Here is a 22,527-nt window from a genome sequence, read left to right as displayed (position 1 = left end):
TACTGCACACACTGGGGGCGTCTGAGGGGCTTCTGGGTCAAAGTGATCTCTTCCCCGGTTAGGACAGCGAAGGGCCCACTATGACAGTGACGGTTAGAGATGAGCACTCTGGACGAGAACTGAGTGTTTGAAGTAGGTAAATGGATATACAAAAAGCCTTTCAGTGTCTGCACTGCAAACCATAATGCCCAAAGAGCTGAGCAGGGGGGCGGGGTGGAGGGGGGAGAAGAGGAGGGAGAGAGAGAGAGAGAGAGAGAGAGAGAGAGAGAGAGAGAGAGAGAGAGAGAGAGAGAGAGAGAGGGAGGGAGGGAGGGAGGGAGAGGGAAAGAGGGGGAGGGAAATGCCTGCCATGGAGCAGACGGAGGAGGGGTGGGGGTGGATGGAAACGGGGGACACTGGTGGTGGGAAATGCGCACTGGTGAAGGGACAGGCTTGGAACACTACATAACTGAAATGCAATCATGAACAACCTTGTAACTGTGTATCTCACAGTGATTCAATTAAAAAATTTTAAAAAAAGCACAAAACAAAACCCCAAACCAAATATATTTCCCTTGGAGGAAAATACTCAGGATGGGGGCTGGAGCGATAGCACAGCGGGGAGGGCATTTGCCTTGCACGTGGCTGACCTGGGTTCGATCCCCAGCATCCCATAGGGTCCCCTGAGCACTACCAGGGGTCATTCCTGAGTGCAGAGCCAGGAGTAACCCAAAAAGCAAAAAAAAATTTAAAAAATAAATAAAAAAAATAAAGAATAGAAAAAATATTCAGGATGTGACACTCGAGCCCTTTGGCTGAAAGCTGCCTTCATGCCTCTGGCTCTGAGGCCACAGCCCTGAGCCACGTGTCCACGGCCCCGACGGAGACAGGCGCCCAGGCCGTGCTCCAGACCGGGCAGGCTCAGGGTGCCTGCACAAACAATGCTGCGTTCCTTGGAGACATCTCTGAGGGCTGCCATGGAGGGGGCTCACACCGTGAGTGAGTGGTCACAGGCCACTCGGGCGGTCACAGGCCTGCTGGTCTCAGTACCAGCAGCCACCAAGTCCTGCGGCCTCACGTCATGGCACTGGGGACAGCTGAGTGGGGGACCCACCAAGCCCTGGGCTGCACGGAACAAGCTCAGCGTCTGAGGGTTCGAGGATCTTCTTCCCTGCCAGGCGGGCAGCTCCCCGAACCTGAGACCCAGGCTGTCACCAGAATTTTAAATGGCTACCTGGGCTCGAAAGCCTCCAGCTGCCAGGAGTATACAGTTCAAAAGAAGCGGATTGGGTCTGGAGTGACGGGACAGAGGCGAGGGAGTTTGCACACACGCGGCCGACCTGGGTTCGACCCCTGGCATCCCATATGGTCCCCTGAGCACCGCCAGGAGGAATTCCTGAATGCAGAGCCAGGAGGATCCCCTGAGCATTACTGGGTGTGACCCCAAAAAACAAAAAAAAAAAAAAGGAAAGGAAAGAAGCAGCGGATGGCTCTCTCCACGTGGAGTGGGCGGTCTCAGCACAGGCCCGCCAAATGCAGCTCGGGGCCGGGTTCCTCTGGCATGTTTGGGGACCACACCCAGCAGTGCTCAGAGATCACTCTTAGCAGGGCTCAGGGCGTCTGTGTGGGGTCGGGACTGAACCTAGGTCACGGCCAAGGGCAGTGCTGTGCCAGCTCTCCTGCCCTCTACGGCTGCTGCAGGAAGGTCCCTTCCACCAAGACACTGTTTACACACGAATCCATCTTGCAGTGTGGCATGGTGTGTGTGTGTGCATGTGTGTGTACGATACTGCATGTGTGCCTGTCTGTATGTGCGTGAGCGTGCACATGCATGCACGCGCATGCGTGTGCACTCATGTGTGTCTGCATGTGTGTTTGTGCATGTGTGTGTATGCATGGGTGTGTGCCTGTGCACATGTACACGTGCCTGCATGTGTGTACGTGTGTGCGTGTATGTGTGCATGTGCATGTTTATGCCTGTGTGCGTGCACGTGTCTGTGCGTGTTTGTGTGCATGTTTGCGTGTGTGTGTGCGTGGTCTGCAGGGTGGGGCTGGGGAGGCTTGGGGCTCCTGGGCCCGTCTCTGCATCTGCTGTCCTGGTCCATGCTCCCCCAGTGTCTCACATACCGACCCCGTTCGTCACCGTCTGCCGGTCCCCAGTCCAGCCAGCGGGTTCCCGGCACAGCTGCGCTTCCTCTGTCAGAGCAGACAAGCTGATGGGAGCCACAGCCGGAAGCAGGCTGACCACAGTGCTAAAGTTCTGGTTAGTTCTTTTCTAGGTAATGTTGGAAAAGTCCCTGTGAAGGCAAACACTGAAGTTTTAGACACGGGGGCGGCACTGACCTCTTGAAATGTCCTTGACTGGAAAGTGTGTGTGTGCGTGTGCGCGTGAGCATGTGCATGTGTGAAGGGGTAGGGGTGTATGTGTGTGTGCGAGGGGGGAGGAAGTAGGACTGCATGATGCAAATGCTCATCGTTCTGAGAAGCGGCTCCCCCCGCCCCCCGCCCCCAGGTTCAGCTGAAGAGTCTGTTCTGAGAAAGACGCGCCGGGCTCAGGTGGGGCAGCCTGGAGTCCCCGCCCCGCCCTTCCTCAGGCCAAGAAGGGCGAGGGCCTGAGGCGAACAAAGCGCCCCCCGAGAAGGGCCTGAGGAGAATGTGCCCCGGGGGAAGACAGGTCTCAGGGGGGCTCTGCTGCTTCTCTCCTCCGGAAGTCCCCGTGGCAGCCTCAGGCTCGATGGCTACTGGATTACAGTCATTTTCCCACACAAGATGACAAGATGGGTTTTCCCAGAGTAATGGGAATGGCAGATCTGGCTGGGGGGCTGAGGGTGGCTCCCCGTTATCAAAGCCTTAGAATGGCGGGGGGCAGAGGGGGAGGGGTGGGGCAGAGACCTCTCAGCAGACTAAGTCACTTGTACCTTCTGGGGGCTCAGGCAGTCACTAGCGTGAGGGAGATGGCCAGGTCACTCGCGTGAGGGAGACAGCCAGGACACTTGCGTGAGGGAGATGACCAGGTCACTAGAGTGAGGGAGACGGCCAGGTCACTCGTGTGAGGGAGACGGACAGGTCACTCAAGTGAGGGAGATGGCCAGAGGCTGCACACCTCCCTGCCTGAGACCACAGCAAAAAGCCAAAACAATCACCAGACAACTTCAGAATCTGCTGCTTGGGGACTGGTGACACTCTCCACCCCCACCCAGTGACACAAACTGCCCAGTACTGGTCCCACTGACCACTGCTAAGAACTGAAGCCCCACTGTGGCCCAGGGGTGCCTGTGAAGCAGCCAGGGGGTCTCTCCCTGCACGTCCGGGTCTGTGAGACCCCGAGCCCGGGACAGTCCCTGCCAATGGCTCCCAGCCGGGTGTCCTCGGTGCCCCGGGGACGCTGCAGGACATTCCCCCACAGACCGCGTTATATAACCTTCAGCTGGGCTGGGCCGGCCGATCCCCTGGCCAGACGCGGAGCCGTTCTTGGAGGAGACAGTGGAACAAGCCGGGCGGCCCCGGCAGACACTCCCAGCTGTGATGAAACCCGGGAGAGGCAGCTGTGGGATCTGCGCTGGGCCGCAGTGGGGGGGACAGGGCGTGAGAAGGCGGCACCCCTCCCCCGTGCCACCTGGGCCGCGGGGTGGGGGTGGGGGAGAAGCCGGTTCCCAGGGAGGACGGGCGGGCTCAGAGCTCCCCGGGGAGCTGCCGACGTGCCGCCTCTGACTCGGGCGCAGGGCGCAGGGCCCGGGAGCAGAACACGCCTCGTCATCACGGCCCATCACGGCGGGGGGCGGCCCTTCTTGCCTCGTGCGCCCCCGGAGCCCAGGGCTGCGAGGGGGCCTCAGTGCACCCAGAACTCGGGACTGTCCGTCTGCGGGGGACGAGCACTGGACAGAGCTCCCGGCCCTCCGGGGCGTCTCCTCTCCAGTCTGGACGCTGGGGACTATCACTTGGCTGCAGCGGCTCCCCTAGAGCCTGCCTGGCCCACAGCCCCTGGAGAGGCGAGAGGCCCGGCTCTGGGGGAGTCAGGGAGGCGGGGGGAGAGGACCCCTGGGCTCTGCTGCCTCGTGAGAGCCACGGGTGACAGGCCTGCGGGCTCGCCACGTGACCCCGCCCGGGCCCTGGGCGGGCTCCAGCCGGAGGAGACGAGCCGGAAGAGTCCCGGAGGCTGTTCATGCCCAGTCAAGCACAGGGCATTCCCCAGGCCGGGCACCGGGGCGGGTCACGCGGCCCGGCTCTGCCTGGCTCGGGCCTGAGGCGGGGCAGGGGGGGGCAGGAGGGTCTGTGCAGGCCGAGTGCGGGGCGGGGGCGAGCACGCGTGGCGGTGGGGCAGCTGAGAGGGACGCCTGAGCCTCGCGCCCTCCCGCTGCCACTGGGCACCCCTGGCAAGGTGACCTCTGGGCCGACAGCAGCCGCCCTCCCCGCGCCCCTGCCAGCCCAGTGAGGCGGCACGCGGGCACCCGGGTGGGGCGGGGCCGGACGCCCAGTGCTGCCCCCTGGAGCCTGCCAGGGCCGGGCCGTGACTCCGTGCCCCGCCGGGGGCAGAGAGAGTGCAGCGTGGGCGGGCGCTGGGCCAGCCTGGCGCGGAGGCGGGCGGACACGCCTGGCTGGGCGGCGGCCAGTGCTGACATGCGGTTTCCAGCGCTCCCGGCGTCCCCTCCACGCCCAGCCCACAGCCCGGCTGGCCAGCACGGCTCTGCAGGGCGCGGCCCGGCCCCGCGGCCCCGGGAGGTCGGTCAGATGGCGGCCCAGCCCCGCCACCTGCACGAGCAGTTTCCGTGTCGCCGTGGCAGCAGCTGGGACCCCAAGCTGGGGGGGGCAGAGGCAAGTGCCGGCCCCGCCCCCGCCCCCCCTCTGCTCAGCGACAGCCTGTGAGTTCCTGTCCTCAGCGGCCCCCCCCAGTGGCCGCCGTGCCGGCTGGGTCACCAAGGGCAGACCCGCTTCCCCTTTCAGACCCGGCGTCCGCTCCTGGGCGCTGCTCTTTGCCCCGTGCACACACAGCTTCCGACTGGCCCGCTTCCGTGCCGGCCCCGCCAGCTCCCGCAGCTGGGCCAGGCCCAGAGCCGGCTGGCTGCTGAGTCGGCCGCTGACGGGACTGGGCCAGGCGGGAAGGCTCTCTCCTGCGCTGCCGGGGGCTTCGGCAGCTCCTGGGAAGGGGGCAACTGGACCTCCCTCTCACGGGAGCAGGAAAGCGCCCCGGCGTCTGCGGACAGGGACCCCACTGTCCTCCCTGCACTAGGTCCCTGGGCGGCAGCGGGCCGAGCGGCCGGCGTGTCCGGGGCGGAGGGGGGCGGCGGGGGCGGCTGTCTGCCCAGGCCGTGAGGAAGCCCAAGCACCGCTCACCCATCTGCGGGTCAGGCCCTCTCCGATGAGTCACTGGGCGTGCACTGGTGGCTGTCACCCAGGAAACGTGTCCTGTGGGCCCGTTCCTGGGCAAGGTGAGGGCCCGGAGCTGCTCGGTGGCGGCGGGCCAGGGAACGCCAGACACACCTTGCAAGGCTGAGCTCGGCCTCCCACGGGCTCCAGGCCTGCGGGGCGGGGGCAGCCCCAGGCCTGTGCGGGGCCCCAGGAGGAGGTACAGGAGTCGCCCCGACTTCTGCCACCCGGGGCCTCTCGGGGCTGACTCAGCCCCACGGGGGGCGCGGGAGGCTCCCGCAGACCTGGCTGAGCTCGAGTGCCACACACAGGCTGGGCAGCCTCCGGCAGCAACGGCCTGAGACCCCGGCCCCCCGAGATCCAGCCAACGGGCTCGGAGCAGCTGAGGCTTCAGGGCGTGTGGGCGGAGGGGGTGCGGCTGGTCACTGGGGCTCCCTCTTAGCTGAGGGAGGCTGCGCCGGGCCAGGCGTGGTCAGCCAGTGCCCTGTCCACTGTCCTGCCCCTGCCTGTGCGAGCGGCTCACTCACGGGTGCCCCCAGAGAGTCTCCAGGTTTATGAGAGTGAGACAGAACTCCAGGCTTGCGGACGGAAGTTTCCATTTTATCCGCCGACACATGTGCCAAGGTGCAAGCCGAGGGCGCCAGCCCTGCCCCCACCCCCCAGCACGGGGCTCAGGTGCCCCCGGTGCCCCCCTCGCTCGGGAGAGATGTCAGACAGGAGGCCCGTCAGCTCCCTGCACAGACCCACCAAGTCTCCGTGCCCTCCCTGCCCCGCCCCCTTGAAAAGCCCAAACAGCTAAAATCCTTCACCGGGGGGGGGGGTTTGGGGGGGACTGTCACGGGTTCAGGGGGTTTGCTCGCTGTGGGGACGTCTCCAAATCGCTTCGCATTTTAGCACCAACAACACCGGCTGGGCGGGACAGCAGGAACCCAGGGATATCGTCCCTCCTGCCGGAGCCTCTGGGGTCGGGCGAGGTCGCGCTGGAAAGCCCGTCTGGGCCCGGCTCACACAGTGGCACCCGCCGCTCCGCGCCGCCCCTCCCCCGCCAGGGCCATGCCGGCCAGTCACGCGTGAGAAGCCCAAGAGACTCGGGGGCGGTAGCCCCGGTCGCCTGACGCCTGGCGCTGGCAGGGATGTGGGCGGCAGGCGCGGCTGACAGACGCTCGAGTCGCTGGCACCCCTGGCCGCGGAGGGCAGGAGGCTGACCTTGTCCGGCCCCGCACTGGAGTTTAAGGGGGGCCGCAGGCAGGAAAATCCACGTGAGAACTTCCTGGACCAAGACACTCGCTGGCGTCTCTGCCCACCAGCCTGGGGCCGCCTCGGCCACGCTTGACCCCTGTCCACTGCCCCGTGGGCAGACGGGGCGGGTCAGAGAGCCTCGGGGCTCGTCCGGTCACCAGCCGGGCACGAGCGGGGCCCACCCCAGCCAGCCCCTCCTCGGTCACGGGGCCCTGGGCTCGCCAGGGAGAGGGCGGCGGAGCCCCCCAAAACAGAGCCCCACGTGTTGAAGCGGAAACGGGTGAGCGCCGGCTGTGAGATGCCGTCCGGCCGTCCTCCCGCCCTCCCGTCCCCCGACGGCGCAAGGCCAGCTCCAGAGAGGCAGGTCGGGCTGGGGAGCGCGTGCCTGCGAGCCACGCTGTGGTGCTCCCAGGACATCTGCTCTGGGCTGGTGCCCCGGCAGGCTGCCCCTCTGCCGGACAGTGTCCCCTTGGCCCTCTGTCTGCGGGCGGGACCCTTTCCCGGTGCTCCGGGCAGGAGCTGTCTGCGGAGCGGCTCTGCGGGCTCCGCCTCGGGCAGGGGCAAGGGCGCCCGGGTCAGTGCCAGGAGCAGAGCCCGGTCCTGCGGGTGCGCATGCCTGGTGAGTGCCCGGGGCCCGCGAGCCCAGTGGGCCGGAACCCCACAGTGGACTCTGCTCAGGGCCAGTGGAGCCCCGGGCTGGGGGTGGAGGGGCCGAGGTCAGCAGGGGCGCACACGGCTCTCGGAGCGGACGCAGGGAGGACGGCGCTGGCTGCGGGCCTGGCGCAGGCGCCCGGAGCTCCCGCAGAGGAAGCCGAGGGCGGTGGCCCTGCTGCGGTGGCCCGAGAGCCCAAGAGTCTCCGAGCACGACCTGGGCCTTCCTGACCACGCCTCAGCAGCCGGCTCCCGACCACGCCAAAGGGCGCCATGCCCACGGCCACCTGGAGTCGCATGTTGCTGTACAGACACGCAGGGCCGCACGCTCTAGTCGAGTAAGGAGGGAGGAGCGGGACACAGTCGGTCCCCTCAGTCTGCGTCATGCCTGTCCACGCACATGTCAGCCGGATCATCCTGCAGCGTACCCGGGTTTCGCCCATGTTATGCCTATGTCAGCTCGTGTCATGCCCATGACAACTCATGTCATCCCATGTCATCCTCTGTCATGCCTGTGTCAACCTGTCATTCCGTGTCACCCTGTGTCATGCCTGTCAGTCCATGTCATTCCGCATCAGTCTGTGTCAGCACACATATCATATCTGTCAACTTGTGTCACATGCCCGTGTCAGCCCATGTCATACCATGTCAGCCCATGACATTCTGTCAGCCCGTATCATATCTGTGTCAACCTGTCATGCCATGTCAGACCATGTCATTCCATGTCAGCCTGTGTCAGCCAGTCACGTGTGTCCACCCGTGTCGGCCCGTGTTGGCCCATGTCATGCCATGCCAGCGCCAGGGGCCGCGGCTGTCCCATTCTGGCCCCAGCACAGCAGGCAAGGCTAGCCCTTCTCAGGTCACCTGTCAGAACGGGAATGTGCCTGCCTGCCTGGTGCCCGGGGCCGCGGCTGTGGCCTCCAACCTGGCCACCTTGAGTGTCCAGTACTGCCCCCTGGCCGAGGCCTCCTCGTTCCCTCCTCATCTCTGCAGTTGCTTCTTCCCTCTGCTGACCCCCGACCCTGGTCTCCACTGTTCCTGCCCATCCAGAGTCGCTCTGGGAGGCCACATCTACTCCCAGCCTTGCACGTGCTGCCCTCGAGGACTCGAACGTCCAGACACCCAGACAGTCGCCCAGCGCCTGAGCAGCCTGAGGGGCCAGTGTGGCCACGGGCGGGGCCGGCGCCCAGAAGCCCAGGGTGACTCGCGCGGGCCGTGGGATGCAGAGGGACAGGCTCGCCACACAGCCTGGTGCCACCCCTGGCACGCGGCCACAGGACTCTGGGCAGTGAACAACGCCCCCCAGAGGGGCCTCGGGCGCAGTGCTCCACGCACAGCTCAAGGCAGCCGTGGGGTCCGACAGGCGGGCACTGCCCGGCAGCACGGAGAGCGCCCGGACCCCCACCCCCAACCGGGACCCTCCAGGGGCAGCACGGCGCCTCACCTGGATCATCTCGGCCACATAGCTCTCGGGGCCCGTGTACTCCGTGGAGTCCTTGACCTTGACCAGCACGATGAAGCACAGGTAGTGCCACATGTTGTGCTCCTCCTTGATGTGCTCCTCGAACGTCACCGTCTTGTTGTCGAACTTGTCGCGCTCCAGGCCTGGCGGGAGACGCGGCAGTGAGCCCCGGCACGGGCGCCCACCCGGGGCCTCCCCCACCTCCCTCACGGGCGGGCGCTGCAGGCCGGGGCGCCGAGTGGACACCCCCCGGGAAGGCATGGCGCTTCAGACATGCGTGGCCTCTGCAGACGCTATTCCCGCCTTCCCGTGTGAGCAAGGAAACGTCTCTGAGGCGTCTGCCGGGAATCCGGCTTCTCCGCGTTCGGGGCCATGGCACGGCAGGGGGAGGGGGAGGGGGAGCAGAGGCGCACGGTGCCCCAAGACCGTGTGGAAGGGGCCCCCCAAGGCGGGGCGAGACTCCCATACGGCACTGTCATCCGTGGAGAGCCCGGCGGGTCGGGGGCCCAGGCTGGTCTCGCCGGGACTGTCCTGCGCTGACAGGCAGGGAGGGGTGAGGAGAGACACTGCCTGCGGAGAGGGGGGGGCGGTGCAGCCTGGGCTCAGACGGGCACAGTGGGTGAGCGAGTGCGTAGGAAGGGGACGGTCTTTCTGCTCTTACGGGACGGGGGTCATGCCCAGCACTGCTCAGGGGCCACTCCTGACGGTCGCCCCCGGAGGTGCTCAGGGAACCATCCGTGCAGTCGGCCAGAGGCAAGGCACAGCCCCCCCCCCTTTGGGACCCGCTCTCAGGCCAGAGACGGTGCTTAAAAAAAAGGATCAAAAATAAAACCAGCAGACGCCAGAAGGAAAAAGTGAAAATTTAAAAACTCCTATTGTGAAACGGGAGGTGAGCCTGCGAGTCGCTGAAGTCCCTTCCGGGTGACGGTAGAGGCCTTTGCGTCTGGCGTTCTGGAGAAAGACTGAGTAACTGCGTCTGCCGGGAGAAACCCCTCCTGGCAGCCACTGTCACAGACCCGTCAGTGGGCGCCGAGGCCGTGGCCGACTCTGCATCCCAGGAAACGGGGCACCCACATCCTCTCCCGCGAGTGGCTCGTGGCCACAGCAGGAAGAGGGTCATCGCCCCGGAGGTGCCCAGGAGCCACTGCTGAGCCGTGGGGAGGCACAGCCCGATCTGCCTCAGGAGCCCCCACACCCAAGCCACGGGCTCTCTCAGGAAACGCCAGGTGTGGGCAGGGCTTGCCGGCACGGGGGTGGGGGTGGAGGGCGTGGGGGCACGCCCCCATTTTGCCACAGGACACCGCAGAGGGTAAGAATATGCTCTGGTGTGTGGGAAGCAGGGACCAAAGCCGAGATAAAGGCCCGTGTCCTCCGTCCACTCCTATCTGGGGAAGTGACGTGTGTATGTGCATGTGGACAGGAAAAAAGCAGACGTGAACTGCGAATACTTAGGGAGATCTGGGTGGGAAGGAAACATAAATTCTTTGTACTATTCTTACGACCTTCGGAAACTCTGGGACTCTGCACAAAAGCTTAATGGTTTCAAAGCGGCAAAAAAAGAAAGAATTTTAGCTCTCAAATGGAAAATGCTCATTCCCGAGCACACGAACTCACAGGGAACATGTATGTTCAGTAACTGTATCTGAATAATCCTGGCCGGAGGACCCGGTCCCCAGGTTCCCTGCAGGCACGGGCACAGGAAAGCCCGGCGCCGCCGGCCAGGGGCTGCCCCGCGCCTCCTGGGCACTAGGGGTCGGGCTGGGGCCAGGACTCAGCCCTGTCCACAGCCGAGGGGCAGGAGCACTGCCAGAGGCTGCGCCCGTGTCCCTCCCTCTGTGCTGGGCGAGGGGACACATCACCACAGCTGCCCCCTGCCACTGCGAAGACCCCCACAGTGACCAGAGCATGCGTGCTGCTCTCTGAGCCCCAACCCAGCTCAGCCCCGACGAGCCTGAAGGGCGGGGGCCGGGCAGGGCAGAGGGGGCCGGGCAGGGCAGCGGGGGCCGGGCAGGGCAGGGGAGAGGGGCCGGGCAGGGCAGAGGCTGACCGCAGATGAAGCAGGTGGTCTTCAGAATCTCCTCCTTCTTCTGCTTCTCACTCCTCAGGTCGGCGAAGGTGTCGATGATGACCCCAAAGATGAGGTTCAGGACGATGATGATGACCATGAAGAAGAACAGAAGGTCGTAGATGACCCGGGCGGCGAACAGTGGCTCCTGGAACCGCGGTGGGCGGCTGTGTCAGGGGGCCTGGGCCCCAAGTGGCCCCCGCCCCCAGCCCTGCCCCCCGTGATCCCCCGAGCCCCCCGCACCTCCTTGGATGGCTTCCGGAGCACGTCGCCGACGCCGCCCCCGCTGCGCAGCCCGTGACTCAGCACCGTGACGATGCACATGAGCAGCGTCTCGCACGTGTGCTCCTTGTCCTCCTCCAGCTCGTCCGCGAGCACCAGCTCTGGGGGGACACGGCCAGCCCAGCCGGTCACTCCAGGCCGTGGCCAGGCGCGTCCCGGAAGCCTCCGGTGAGCCCACACTCGGCCCCTCTCAGCCGCTCTCCCCCCACTGACCTAACCCTGCACGGCACCCCCCCCCCACCCCTGCTCGGCACCCCCCTCCCCTCTCCCCGGCCGCCTCCCAGCACCCCCGTGTCCTGCTCCGGAGGGGTGAGGGGCCCCCAGGGGCCCCGGCACTTGGCGCACTCGTCCTGGCCCTCCCCTGCACGGCCCAGAGCGCCTCCCCCAGGGCCTCCTCGTGGCCCCCCAGCCCCCCGCCCCTACCTTCCTGGGGAGCGGGCGAGGAGCAGTTCTCCCCCATCTCCATCCGGCACACGTCAGAGGACAGGGCCTCCCCTGCCAAGCTCTCGCCGGCTTCTGGGAAAGGGAGTTTGATGATGAACATTCTGGCAGCACAGAGAGAATGTTTGAAGTCCCCAAATTCACGGCTGATTAAACAATTCCTTACATAAACAACACCCGACAATCCTGCACATAAATTTAAAGCAGGGGATGCGATTTACACTCCGGTTTGGTAATCTGGACGGGAACCCCGCCAGTGAGTCGAGTCCCGTAGGCTCGCTAGAAACATCACGTAAACAGCACCTCTCGGGCTTACAACACGGCCAGACTCGTGGAGCACCAGGAAACCCACGTCCCAGCTCCAGCCAGGGCCCGTGAGAAGCAGCTGTGGCAACGCGGCCGGGCTTGAACCCTGGACGGCTGGTCTAGCGAGCAGGTCGCTATCACTATAGTCGGGGGGTCTCACAGTTCTGGGGCCGCCCCCTGAGGGCACGGGGGGCTTCCCCGGGTGCTCCTGTGTGAGCCTGGGTCTCGTGTGTACACGAAGAACCTGAGCTCCGTGCACACCCCGGGGGAGCCGGTCCCTGCAGCGTGGGGCATCTTTTGTTCCACGTTCCGTAACACGTATGTGAGCTTTCTAATTCCTTTAAAGACACACTCAGGGGGCTGCAGCAATAGGACCACAGGGAGGGCCCCTGCCTGCACACGGCCAGCCCTGGCTCGACCCCAGCATGGCAGGGAGGGATCCCTGAGCACCAAAAACTGAGGAATAAAATATAGTATAGAATATGTGATATGTATGATGCACACACACACACACACACACACACACACACGGGTCCCAGAAGATGGAACCCCAGTGGCCTCGCACAGGCCCTGACCCTCACGCTGGCCCCGGGCCAGGGGCCGCGACTCGCCTGGCAGGGCCGTGTCGTTGGGCAGCCGGTCCACCTCGAGGATGAAGTCGTCCTTGAAGAAGAGGAAGCCGACGATGGAGAAGAGGTAGACGAGGATGAGCGCCAGCACGGCCGTCAGGATGATGGAGCGGCCGTTGCGGGTCACGCTCTTGATGACGTTCAGCAGCGTCTCCTCCCGGTACACGAGGTCGAAGAGCTGCAGCCACACAGGGGACAGGGGTCGGCCCCAGGTGCCCGGCACGGAAAACGGGTTTGGAGAGGATTCACCAGCCAGTGAGCTCAAAAGCATCACATGGTTGTCTTGTTTGGTTTGGCTTGATTGTGGGGCCATGGCCACAGTGCTCTGCGCTGACTCCTGGCTCAGTGCTTAGAGATTCCTCCTGACACAGTGCTCAAAGTTTACTCCTGGCTCAGGGCTGACTCATGCCTCAGGGCTTATTCCTGGATCAGTGCTCAAAGATTACTCCTGGCTCAGTGCTCAGGGATTACTTCTGGCTCAGGGCTGACTCATGGCTCAGTGCTTACTCCTGGATCAATGCTCAGAGATCACAGTGCTCAGGGATTACTCCTGGATCAATGCTCAGAGATCACAGTGCTCAGGGATTACTCCTGGGTCAGTGCTCAGGGATCACTCACTCTTGGCACAGTGCTCAGGGCTTACTTACTCCTGGCTCAGTGCTCAGGAATCACTCCCGGCTGGGCTCAGGGTGCTGGGGATTGAACCTGGATGGGCTGTGTGCAAGGCGAGTGCCCTTCCCGCTGAGCTCTCTGTCCTACATGTCATGTTCATGCTTCACATCATGCCTCTCAGCAGTGGGCCTGAGTTCAAAGGCCACAATGAAGAAGAGCAACCGCAGGGCAGACGAAGGCTGGGGCCACCTCGCGCCTGAGCCTCGTGCACGCAGCCCTGGGAGACCTGGGGAGGGTCCACTCGGGGGCCTGCCAGGCACTGTCCTCCCTGTGCAGGCTGACCACAGTGACCGCAAGGCACATGGCCTCAGGGCACGAAGGTCCCAGACAGGCCCTGCAGCGGGGCTCAGGTTGGGCCGTAAGGGCCCCCCAAGGGACAGTCGGCCGGACCCTCGGCCGGACACGACACGCGGCTGCGAGGGTCCCAACGCCAGATGGGACAAGGCCAGCCTGGGCCACTGTCTCCTCCTGGGGGTCACCGCAGGGCACCTGCCCGGCACACACTACCCGGGGCGTCCAGTCCAGCTCCTGCTCTCAGGGCAACACGCCTCCCCATGTGACACGTCCCACTGCCCCCAGAAGGTGCCCGTGGGGGACACACAGGAAGATCCCGGCGAGGGGCCAGTGTGAGGCTGCTGGGCAATGCCCACTGCCCTGCGCAAGGGCCCAGGCCACCTTCTCTGACCAGGAGTCCTGGACACCACGAATGGAGAGTAGAGATGACAGAGGCCCAGAAACCAGCTCCCGGCACCAAGCCTGCCCCTGGCCCCCAGCACATCGCCCTGAGACCCCAGCACATCGCCCTGAGCCCCCCAGCACATCGCCCTGAGACCCCAGCACCGTCTTCCCCTGAGACCCCCAGCACATCTCCCTGAGACCCCAGCACCGTCTTCCCCTGAGACCCCGGCGCCGCCCCCTAAGCCTTACCACCACTGTGCCAAGACCCCCACACAGCACCCCGAGACCCCCCCGAGCCTCACCAGCAGGCTGTAGAAGAACTCGTGCACGAAGAGCCCCAGGGCGCAGATGAGCAGGTAGAGCAGGTGGTAGAGGAACTCCACGTCCAGGACCATGGCGCGGTAGCCCCTGGTGAAGGTGCCACAGTTGCCCACGAAGCTCATGAGAAAGATGATCTTATTGCAGACCTGGGGGGGGTGCCAGGTTCAGACCTGGTGGCCCCCGTCCCTGAGCCCCGAGAGCCACCGGGCCACGCCTGGGCCCCACCCACAGAGTCCCGGGCAGCTGCATTGTGGGTGTCTGTGGCAGATCCAAGCTCACAGCTGCCGAGACGACGGTTTCCAGGAGGCGCTGGGGGATCCCTGGCAACACCCCACGTCCCACCTGAGGTGACCCGGAGCCCTCAGTTTCGCAGCCCGCAGGGCCTTCTCTAAACACACCGTGTGCGCCAGCCCCGGGCACTCGTGGCAGAGCTCAGGTACCGTCTGGGGTCTGACATCCCCCGTCCCAGCTGGTGAAACCACCTGAATCCCCTGCCGCTGGGCCCTGCGGAAGCCCGGAGTCCCCTGGACAGGCGCCCACCGCAGCCCAGAGGGACGGTGATGCCGCTGGGCCCTGCGGAAGCCTGGAGCCCCCTGGACAGGCGCCCACCGCAGCCCAGAGGGACGGTGATGCCGCTGGGCCCTGGGGAAGCCCGGAGCCCCCTGGACAGGCGCGCAGCTGCCCCGGGGAGAGCTGGCCGAGCGCCGGGCGCCACGGGCCGGGCCGCACTCACGTTGAAGGCGCCCAGGAGGAAGAGCGTGGGCTGCAGGCCGACGGAGAAGATGAGCCGCAGGATGGTGGAGGCGATGAGCGCGCGGATGCCGTGCGGCTTGGGCAGCGCGATGACGATGGCCAGGGAGACCAGCATGGCCGTCCACAGCAGCCCTGACCAGTGCGGCTCCAGCGTCCCTGCGGGGACAAGCGGCTCACACCGGGAACCTCTGTGTCTTGTGACCCCCGTCCCCTCACCGCCACCAACAGCGCACACCGAGTCGGGTCCCCTTAGCCACGTGCTCTCACTGCCCTCCCCTCCCCGCCTCAGCTCGCCCATCTCCTTCCTCTCCCTCACAGGCCACGGCTCTCCTACGCCTCGTCTCCTCTCCCCTCCCTCACCTCCTCTCTCCTGCTCCTCCAGGAAGCCCCAGTCCTCCTCCGAGCTACGTGGGAGCCCCCGCCTGCCCCCGCATCCGCCCCCTTGTCCCTGCAGCCACTGCTGGCCCCCACCCAGCCCGCCCGAGTCGCTGGCTTCCCACCGAGCCACAGGCCCCAGCAAGCACTTGTCAAAGGCTTGTTCGAGGAGCCAGACCGTACACGTGTCGCATCTCGCTCCCGGGGAAAGCGAAACTTCTCGTCTCTATTCCCGCAACGGAAAACTGCAGCCCCCCACCCCCCGCCAAGGCAGACGTCTCCAAGGCAAGGAGGAAGGCGACTTCCGCCTCACTAGCACCGCCCTATCATTAGACTCTCCTTGCAATCAAAGACTTTAGACCAGTCTTTGTCATCTCTTGCTACTGCAGGAGCTATTTAGAGTGGCCCACGAGACGTCTTGTTATATAACACGAGCCAACATGACTAAAAATACAGTTCTGTAAAACACTCATTAAAAAAAAAAAAACACCGTTTCCAACGCTGTCACATCTCGACTCTCCTTCAGATGTAAACAAGCAGTGCTCCGTGATTAAAGGGCTTATGTAAAGCTTCCCCGTTCCCGACTGCCGGGGAGTTCCGGAGGCCCCGACCCTGCACCCGCCTCTCCCGCTCTCTCCTGAGGAGAACCAGAGGAGGGCCACTGAGCAGGACAGTGCGTGTCCTGGCCTTCCTTGCCCAGACCCCATCCGCCCAGAGCAGCCGGGCCTGTCATCCTCCACACAGCCAATGGGGTGGGGGCGTCCTTGCGTCCCCCTGCCGGCTGTTAGCACCAGGTCTTAAAATGAATGGCTCGTGTGAAGCGCACGGCTGGTGTCTGTTGGTGGCTGTCACGGGAGCTGGCGGGTGCAGGTTCTGAGACCCGCCCAACCCCCTGCCCTGTTTCCTATTACTCATCTGCACACAGGTGTAGTGATGGCGTAAAGTCATCTATCGTGTGTGTGTGTGTGTACATGTGTGTACACCCGTATGTTGTGGGTATGTGCGCATGCATGTGTTTGCACGTATGTGCACACGCCTGTATGTGTGCATGCATATGTGTGCATGTATGTGTTGCACGTGTGTGTGTGCGGACACATGTACGTGTGTGTGGGCATGTGCGCACGCTTACTCCTGGTTCTGTGCTTGGGCCGGCCACATACAAGGGCACGCTGAACAGTGTGTCCCATCACTCTAGCTGCCAACTTTCTAGACCTTCATAAAAACGTAACCCGAGAGGAAGCCTTTCCTATTCTCCATTAGCAAGAGTTCGAGGTCCATTCTGGTCTGGTGGCGGGTGTTGCCACGGTCACCACAGCACGAGGAGGCCAAGGCCTGCGTGCTCGGCTGCCGTCTGTGCACCGTCAACCCCGGTCTGTGCCCTCAGCCCCAGTCTGTGCCCTCAGCCCCGGTCTGCGTGCTCGGCCAACGCACTGATATTTGATGCCTCTGGTTGGGACCACTCGGGGACACCGGCCAGCGAGGGTTCAGAACCCCGAGTGTGAGCTCGGCTAGTGGAACACGGCTGTGCGGTTTCTCTCGGGGACGGGACCCCCTTCCTTCCTGCCGGAAACACGCCCCTGCCCCATCAGCTCAATTCTCTGTGGTGGGTCTTCCTGGTGCCAGCCACTGTCAGGGGCCCAGGGACACAGATCTGTGTCTCCCTGGGGTTCCCGGTTGTCCGTGCAGGAAAAATCTCCTTTCGCCTGCCCCGCCCTCCTGTCAGTGGCCGAGTGGAAACCTTCCTATGCTGCGATGTCAGCCCTTCCCCTCCCCAGCCGGGGCCTGACCTCCACTCGGGTGCCGCTCAGGGTAATGAGGGGAGGAGCACGGCAGGTCCTGACCCCGTCTGCCACTGGGAGGGCTGCCGCGAGCCCCCCAAACAGCCGTCACAGCCAGGTCTGGGACTCTGGAGGAAAGTGGCTAGGGGGAGAGGCACACAGGCCTCATTGCTGCTTCTCCAGGGAGGGCGCGGGTGCTCTGGACGCCTTGCGACCTAGGATGTGTCCCGAGCCGCTGACCGGCACGGCGACCAGATGGCAGACTTCCCCACAGCGCCTCAGAGCACAGCAGGGCTGCACTGGGCCTGTACCTGTCACTGAGCTGACGGACCCCTCGAGGTTTACCATGTGGTTCTCTCCACTTGCCCATGTCGTGGACACCAAAAGCCACGTCCAAACACCACTGCCTTTGCTTTAAGCCTTGTGCTTTAAGTGCTCTGAGCGGCAGGAAATGCAAAGCTGCCTGCCAGCGCCCTGGAAAGGCCCTCAGATACAGGCAGACGGTGGCCTTGGAGGGAGCTTTTAAGGCCACCCGTGTCCTGGCTTCAGGGCTGCAAGGAACAGAGACTGCACCCAAAACAACAGTGGGATCCGGCCTCTAGGCTCTTGGAAGGCCGAGCGGGTGCCCCAGCATGTCACAGGCAAATACAGACCTGAACCCCACCCCCACCCCAGCAGGTGAGGGCCCAGGACGCAAGGCAGCCCCCGCAGCCGCCAGCCCCCAGGGTGGGCCTGAGCCCTGAGCACAGAAGCCACAGAGCCTCAGGAGCAGCTTGTGCCAGGCCTGGACACCGAGATGGACACGGCTGGTCAGTGGAGCAGGCAGGAGCAGTCAGCCCAGGACACGGCCTTGTGGGGCGCTGACCCCTGTCTCGGCAGATGGAACAACAGGACGCCTGAGTCCTGGGCTGTGCCAGGGGCCCGCCCACGGCAGACTCGAGAGCTCACTGACCCTCACACCTCTGCCCTCGACTGAGGCCACAGGGAGGGGTTTTCCCGGGTGGCAGCTGAACTCCTGGACCCTGAGCCGGGGCTGGGGGCTATCGAGGTGAGGGGGAACCACTCAAGTGGAAAAGCTCAGTCCCCAAGTGGAAAAGCTCAGTCCCCACACGTCAGCAGCTTCCTAGGGGACCCGGGTGTGCCCACAAGGCAGCCTGGGACCCCAGCAGAAGTTGGCCGAGTTCCGCCACACCTGACCCCACCAGGCCCAGCCCCTGACCCACCAGGGCCAGGCCCCAGCCCACCAGGGCCAGCCCCCGACTGAACAGGCCCAGCCCCTGACCCACCAGGCCCAGCCCCCGACCCACAGGCCCAGCCCCCGACCCACCAGACCCAACCCCTGACACACCAGGGCCAGCCCCGAACCCACCAGGCTCAGCCCCCGACCCACCAGGCCCAGCGCCCTATCTCTACAGGGTCCCACATGTGAGCCCCCAACAGAAGGGCCCCCACCAACCAGTTGGCAAATGCAGGGAGGGCCGTGCCAGCTCATGACACGGGCCAGCCAGGACATTGCACTGTGGACACACCAGAACCTCCACCAGGCCCTTGAGAGAATAATCTAGACCCAGGTGCTTGTAGCCGGAAGCCCCTGCACCCCTGGGTGGGGACAAGCATCCCCCGGGCAAATCTAGATGCTTCTGAGGCAGTTTCCCAGGGGGGCTCCCTGGGTCTGGCCGCCCCTCTTTCCCCGGGCAGCTGGCGGGGACGAGCGGGAAGTGAGAGATGCAGGAAACCGGAGGGCCGATGCCTGGGTGGGGGCACCTGGTGGACATGCCCCCCGCCCGCCCCGCCCCGCCCCCCCTCCCAGGCAGGCCAGCCCGTACCTCCGCGGACCCCCCGGAAGGGGTAGAAGAAGGCCACGAGCAGGTTCATGAGCACGGCCAGGTTGAAGGAGATGCTGCTCCAGAAGGACATGTTGCGGGCGCACCAGTACAGCACGGGCTGGGCTGCGGGAGACAGGCGCTGGGGGGGCTCCGCGGGCCACCCGGACCCCCGCGGAAGCTGCGCGGCCCCAGCATGCCGGCTCGGTCCTGCCCGAGGACCCCGCGCGCAGGGGGTGCCTCTGGGGGACAAGGGGCCCAAGGCAGCAGCGATGTCCAGGGGCCCCAGGGGCCAGTTCGCCTTCAGCAGCGAGAGCTAGACTGACCGGTGGGCAGCAAGGCCAGCACCGCCCTCGTACTCGGGTCTCTGCCAGGCTGGGCCCAGTGACACAGACCCGCCGGCAGTCCTGCCCCCTCCCGCGGCCACCGTCCCCTCCCATGGTCACTCTCCCCTCCCACGATGACTGTCCCCTCCCGCGGTCACTCTCCCCTCCCGCAGTCACTCTCTCCTCCCGTGGTCACTCTCCCCTCCCACGATGACTGTCCCCTCCCGAGGTCACTCGCCCCTCCCACGGTCACTCTCCCCTCCCACGATGACTGTCCCCTCCCTGCAATCCGGTCAGCCTGGACTGAGGCTGCTGTGTGAAGGCCAGTCCCCGATACTGCAGGGGATGGAGGATGCTCGAAAGCCAGAATGGGGGGCACAAGCGCCCCCCAGCCCCCAGGGGCCTGGCGCGGCCGCGCTCCCAGCACCGGCCAAGCGAGTGGGATGTCCCTGAGTCTGCGCTGGGTGCAACCTCAAACCACAGAGCACTCACGCAAAAGCCACCACTCCCTGACACCACGGCCGGGTGGGACACAGGGGGCGCAGGGTGCATGGGGAGGCGCCCGACACCGATAGCAGAGTCTTGGCCACCAGCAGGAGCTTATTCCTTGGCAGATGCAGGAGGAGTGGGCAGGTCATGTGTGTTGGTATGAGTGCGCTGATCATGCATGCCCATGTGTGTGCATGTCATACATGTCTGTGTGCTGGTCATGTGTGTCCTTGTGTGTGCAAGTCATGTGTATCAGTGTATACACAGGTCTTGCGTGTCCATGTACACACATAGTTCATGCATGTTCATGTGTGTGTATCATGTGTCAGTGTAAGTGTGCAGGATGTGCATGTGTGTGTGCAGCCATGCATGTTTGTGTGCAGGTCATGTGTGTCAATGTGTGCAAGCCATGCAAGCCCATGTGTGTCTGCAGGTCATGTATCAGTGTGTGCATAGGTCACATGAGTTGCCCATGTGTATGCAGATCATACATGTTGGTGTGCATGCAGGTCACGTGTGCCCATGTGTGTGCAGACCATATTTCCATGTATGTTCAGGTCATGCATGTCAGTGTGTACAGGTCATATGTGTTGCTGTGTGATAAGGTCATTCATGTCTGTGCACAGGTCATGTGTGTTTGTGTGTGCATAGATCATGTGTGTCTGTGTGCGAAGGTCATGTGTTTCTGTGTATGTGTGCAGGTCATGAATGTCTGCCTGGGCACACAGGCCATGCATGTCCCTATGCGCATGAATAGATCATGCATGTTTGTGCACAGGTTGTGTGTCCATGTGTATGCTCAGGCCATGCGCTCACATGTCATGAGCACAGGGGGTCGTACATAAACATCTGTGGGCATGGGAACGGGGGCACAGAGAGTGTGGGTGGCATGTCACCGCACACCCTCGGAGGAGCCGCCCCTAGAGCTGGCCGTGCTCGTCACTTGCCTCCCTCCTCCCCACACACGCCAGTCTCAGTTGCTATTAGACAGTTCTTCGCTTTCAGAGCGAGCGTTGATGCCAATTAAAATCTCTCAGCTGACTAGAGCCGTGTTTGAGCCTCAGGAAACAAACACGGTTGGGAGCCGCTGAAATGAGAGCAACGTTCCCGTGGCGGCGGCTGGATCCGGGAGCCCTGCCTGTCCCCGCCCACGCCTGCCACCAATGCTGGGGCCGAGACATGACCCTGCGAGAATGGCTGCTCCTCATGCAGGGGCCTGGCAGGACGGTGGCGCCTCGGAGCCCGAGGGCTACAAACCGCCCCCCAACCTGGCCCCAGGGGACGCCCCAGGCGGAAAAGCAGCTTCCATTAGACCCAGGAGCGGGGACCTGAGGATGCCCACACGGGTGTTGTGCCCCTTTTTACGGGGCTCTTCTCTCTGTCACGGCCTGAGCGGCGAGGAACGGGGAGCTGAGGAAGGAGCCCCTGTCCGCGGGCAACACAGAGAACGTCTGTCCAGCTGGCGCAGCGCGAGCCCGGCAGGACTCTGCAGTGCCCCGCGGGTGGGCAGCGGGTGCCCCAGAGAGCACACAGGGCTGGTCAGATCTGGGGGTCCCGGAGGAGGACAGAAGATGGGCAGTCTGCGGTCAGCAGCAGCCAGGACCCCCCTGAGGCCCCCAGAGTGTAGGGACAGCCCCCCTGTGCCCCCGAGCGCAAGGACAGCCCCCCGTGGCTCCCTATGCAGGGACGGCCCAGCGCCCTCACCCCGCAGCTTCTTCTGCCAGTTCATCTCGTTGAAGAGGTCCTCGGAGCGCAGGAAGAAGTCGTTGATCTTGCTGCCCTGCTCGTCGCGCTCCGTGGTGTAGTAAATGCGCAGCTTGGACTCCTGCGTGAGGAACTCGCAGATGCTGGGCACCGGGAACACGATCTGCTCCATGGTCCTGTCCAGGCGCACGATCTGCGGGCGGCTCGGGTGAGGCCCTGCGGGGCCGTCCCCACGCACCTGACGCTTCCGGCGGGCCTCTGGGACCGGCAGTCCCGGGGCCGGCCAGTGCCCGTCCTGCCCCAGAGGCCACGGGCAGGAGCTCAGGGGGACCCGCGGGTGGGCCTGACCCCTCAGGATGGTCAGCCATGCCCGACCCTGCAGCAGGCCCGGGCATCCCCGGCTCCACCCTCCGGCCACTGCAGCACCAACCGTCACAGTGCCCGGGACACCAGGGCACCCCCGCCCGAGACCCATCATGTCCCCACACCCCCTGTGAGCCTGCGCCCCCAGGCAGCCCATGACTCTCGGCGTCTCCCCGGGGGCTGACATCCTTTGCCCGAGGGGCATCCGTGGGGCTGCTCACACACAGAGTGCGAGTCACCCGGAGGCAGTTCCCGAGACTGTGACCCCAAGTCTGCACCTGTCCCCCCGACCCTCATTCCCCATGGTAGAAGGAACTCTGGGGCATGAGAGGCCCCCCCACGCCCACCGCCTCCCGCCAACACCCCCAATCTGGCTGGAGCAGGTTCTGGAAACTTCCGGGGCTCATGAGGCAGTCTTGGGAGCACTGTGCAGGGAGGAGTGTCCCTACACATAGGCCTGAGACACGCTCAGCCCAACTCAGGCCCCGGGTCGGCGGAGCTGAGGCACCTGCGGAAGGTGCCCGGAGGGCCCGGGAGACCCAGCGCAGAGACTCTGGGGGGGCATCTGGCCCAGTCCGGGGGCAGCCGGAGCTCCTGCCTCTGTGCCCCCGACCCGCAGCCCCCGCCCTCCCTCCGGACCCACGCCAGGGCGCAGGGGGCTCACCTCAATCTGTGCCGTGTGCTTGGCGTAGAACTGCAGGGCCTCGTCCCCATCCGCCTGCCCGCCGGGCTTCAGCATGCTCTGCAGCTCCTTGTTGTGGCGCGCCAGCTGCAAGGACGCGCGTCTGCAGCCTCCGCCCGCCCGGCCACGGCCCCGCCCGTCCCTC

At 64.7% G+C, this 22,527-nt stretch overlaps 1 protein-coding gene across 1 annotated transcript in view; it reads right to left on the bottom strand.

Annotated features, from left to right (window-relative positions):
• Window positions 1-22,527, bottom strand: part of ITPR1 (inositol 1,4,5-trisphosphate receptor type 1) — a 156,728-nt gene that overhangs the window by 10,312 nt on the left and 123,889 nt on the right. The window contains exons 51-60 of the mRNA XM_055134213.1: window positions 22,365-22,469; window positions 21,338-21,530; window positions 18,822-18,944; window positions 14,823-14,998; window positions 14,071-14,235; window positions 12,401-12,596; window positions 11,466-11,558; window positions 11,004-11,143; window positions 10,743-10,908; window positions 8,678-8,838 (exon numbers count right to left, since the gene is read on the bottom strand). Of these exons, the coding sequence (XP_054990188.1) occupies window positions 8,678-8,838; window positions 10,743-10,908; window positions 11,004-11,143; window positions 11,466-11,558; window positions 12,401-12,596; window positions 14,071-14,235; window positions 14,823-14,998; window positions 18,822-18,944; window positions 21,338-21,530; window positions 22,365-22,469 (1,518 nt within the window). The remainder of the gene's footprint in view (window positions 1-8,677; window positions 8,839-10,742; window positions 10,909-11,003; window positions 11,144-11,465; window positions 11,559-12,400; window positions 12,597-14,070; window positions 14,236-14,822; window positions 14,999-18,821; window positions 18,945-21,337; window positions 21,531-22,364; window positions 22,470-22,527) is intronic.

The sequence above is a fragment of the Sorex araneus genome, chromosome 4 (genome assembly GCF_027595985.1).
Source record: "Sorex araneus isolate mSorAra2 chromosome 4, mSorAra2.pri, whole genome shotgun sequence".
Taxonomy (NCBI): Eukaryota; Metazoa; Chordata; class Mammalia; order Eulipotyphla; family Soricidae; genus Sorex; species Sorex araneus.
The sequence above is the reverse complement of the archived record's forward strand: the minus strand, read 5'-3'. Positions and strand labels throughout refer to the sequence as shown.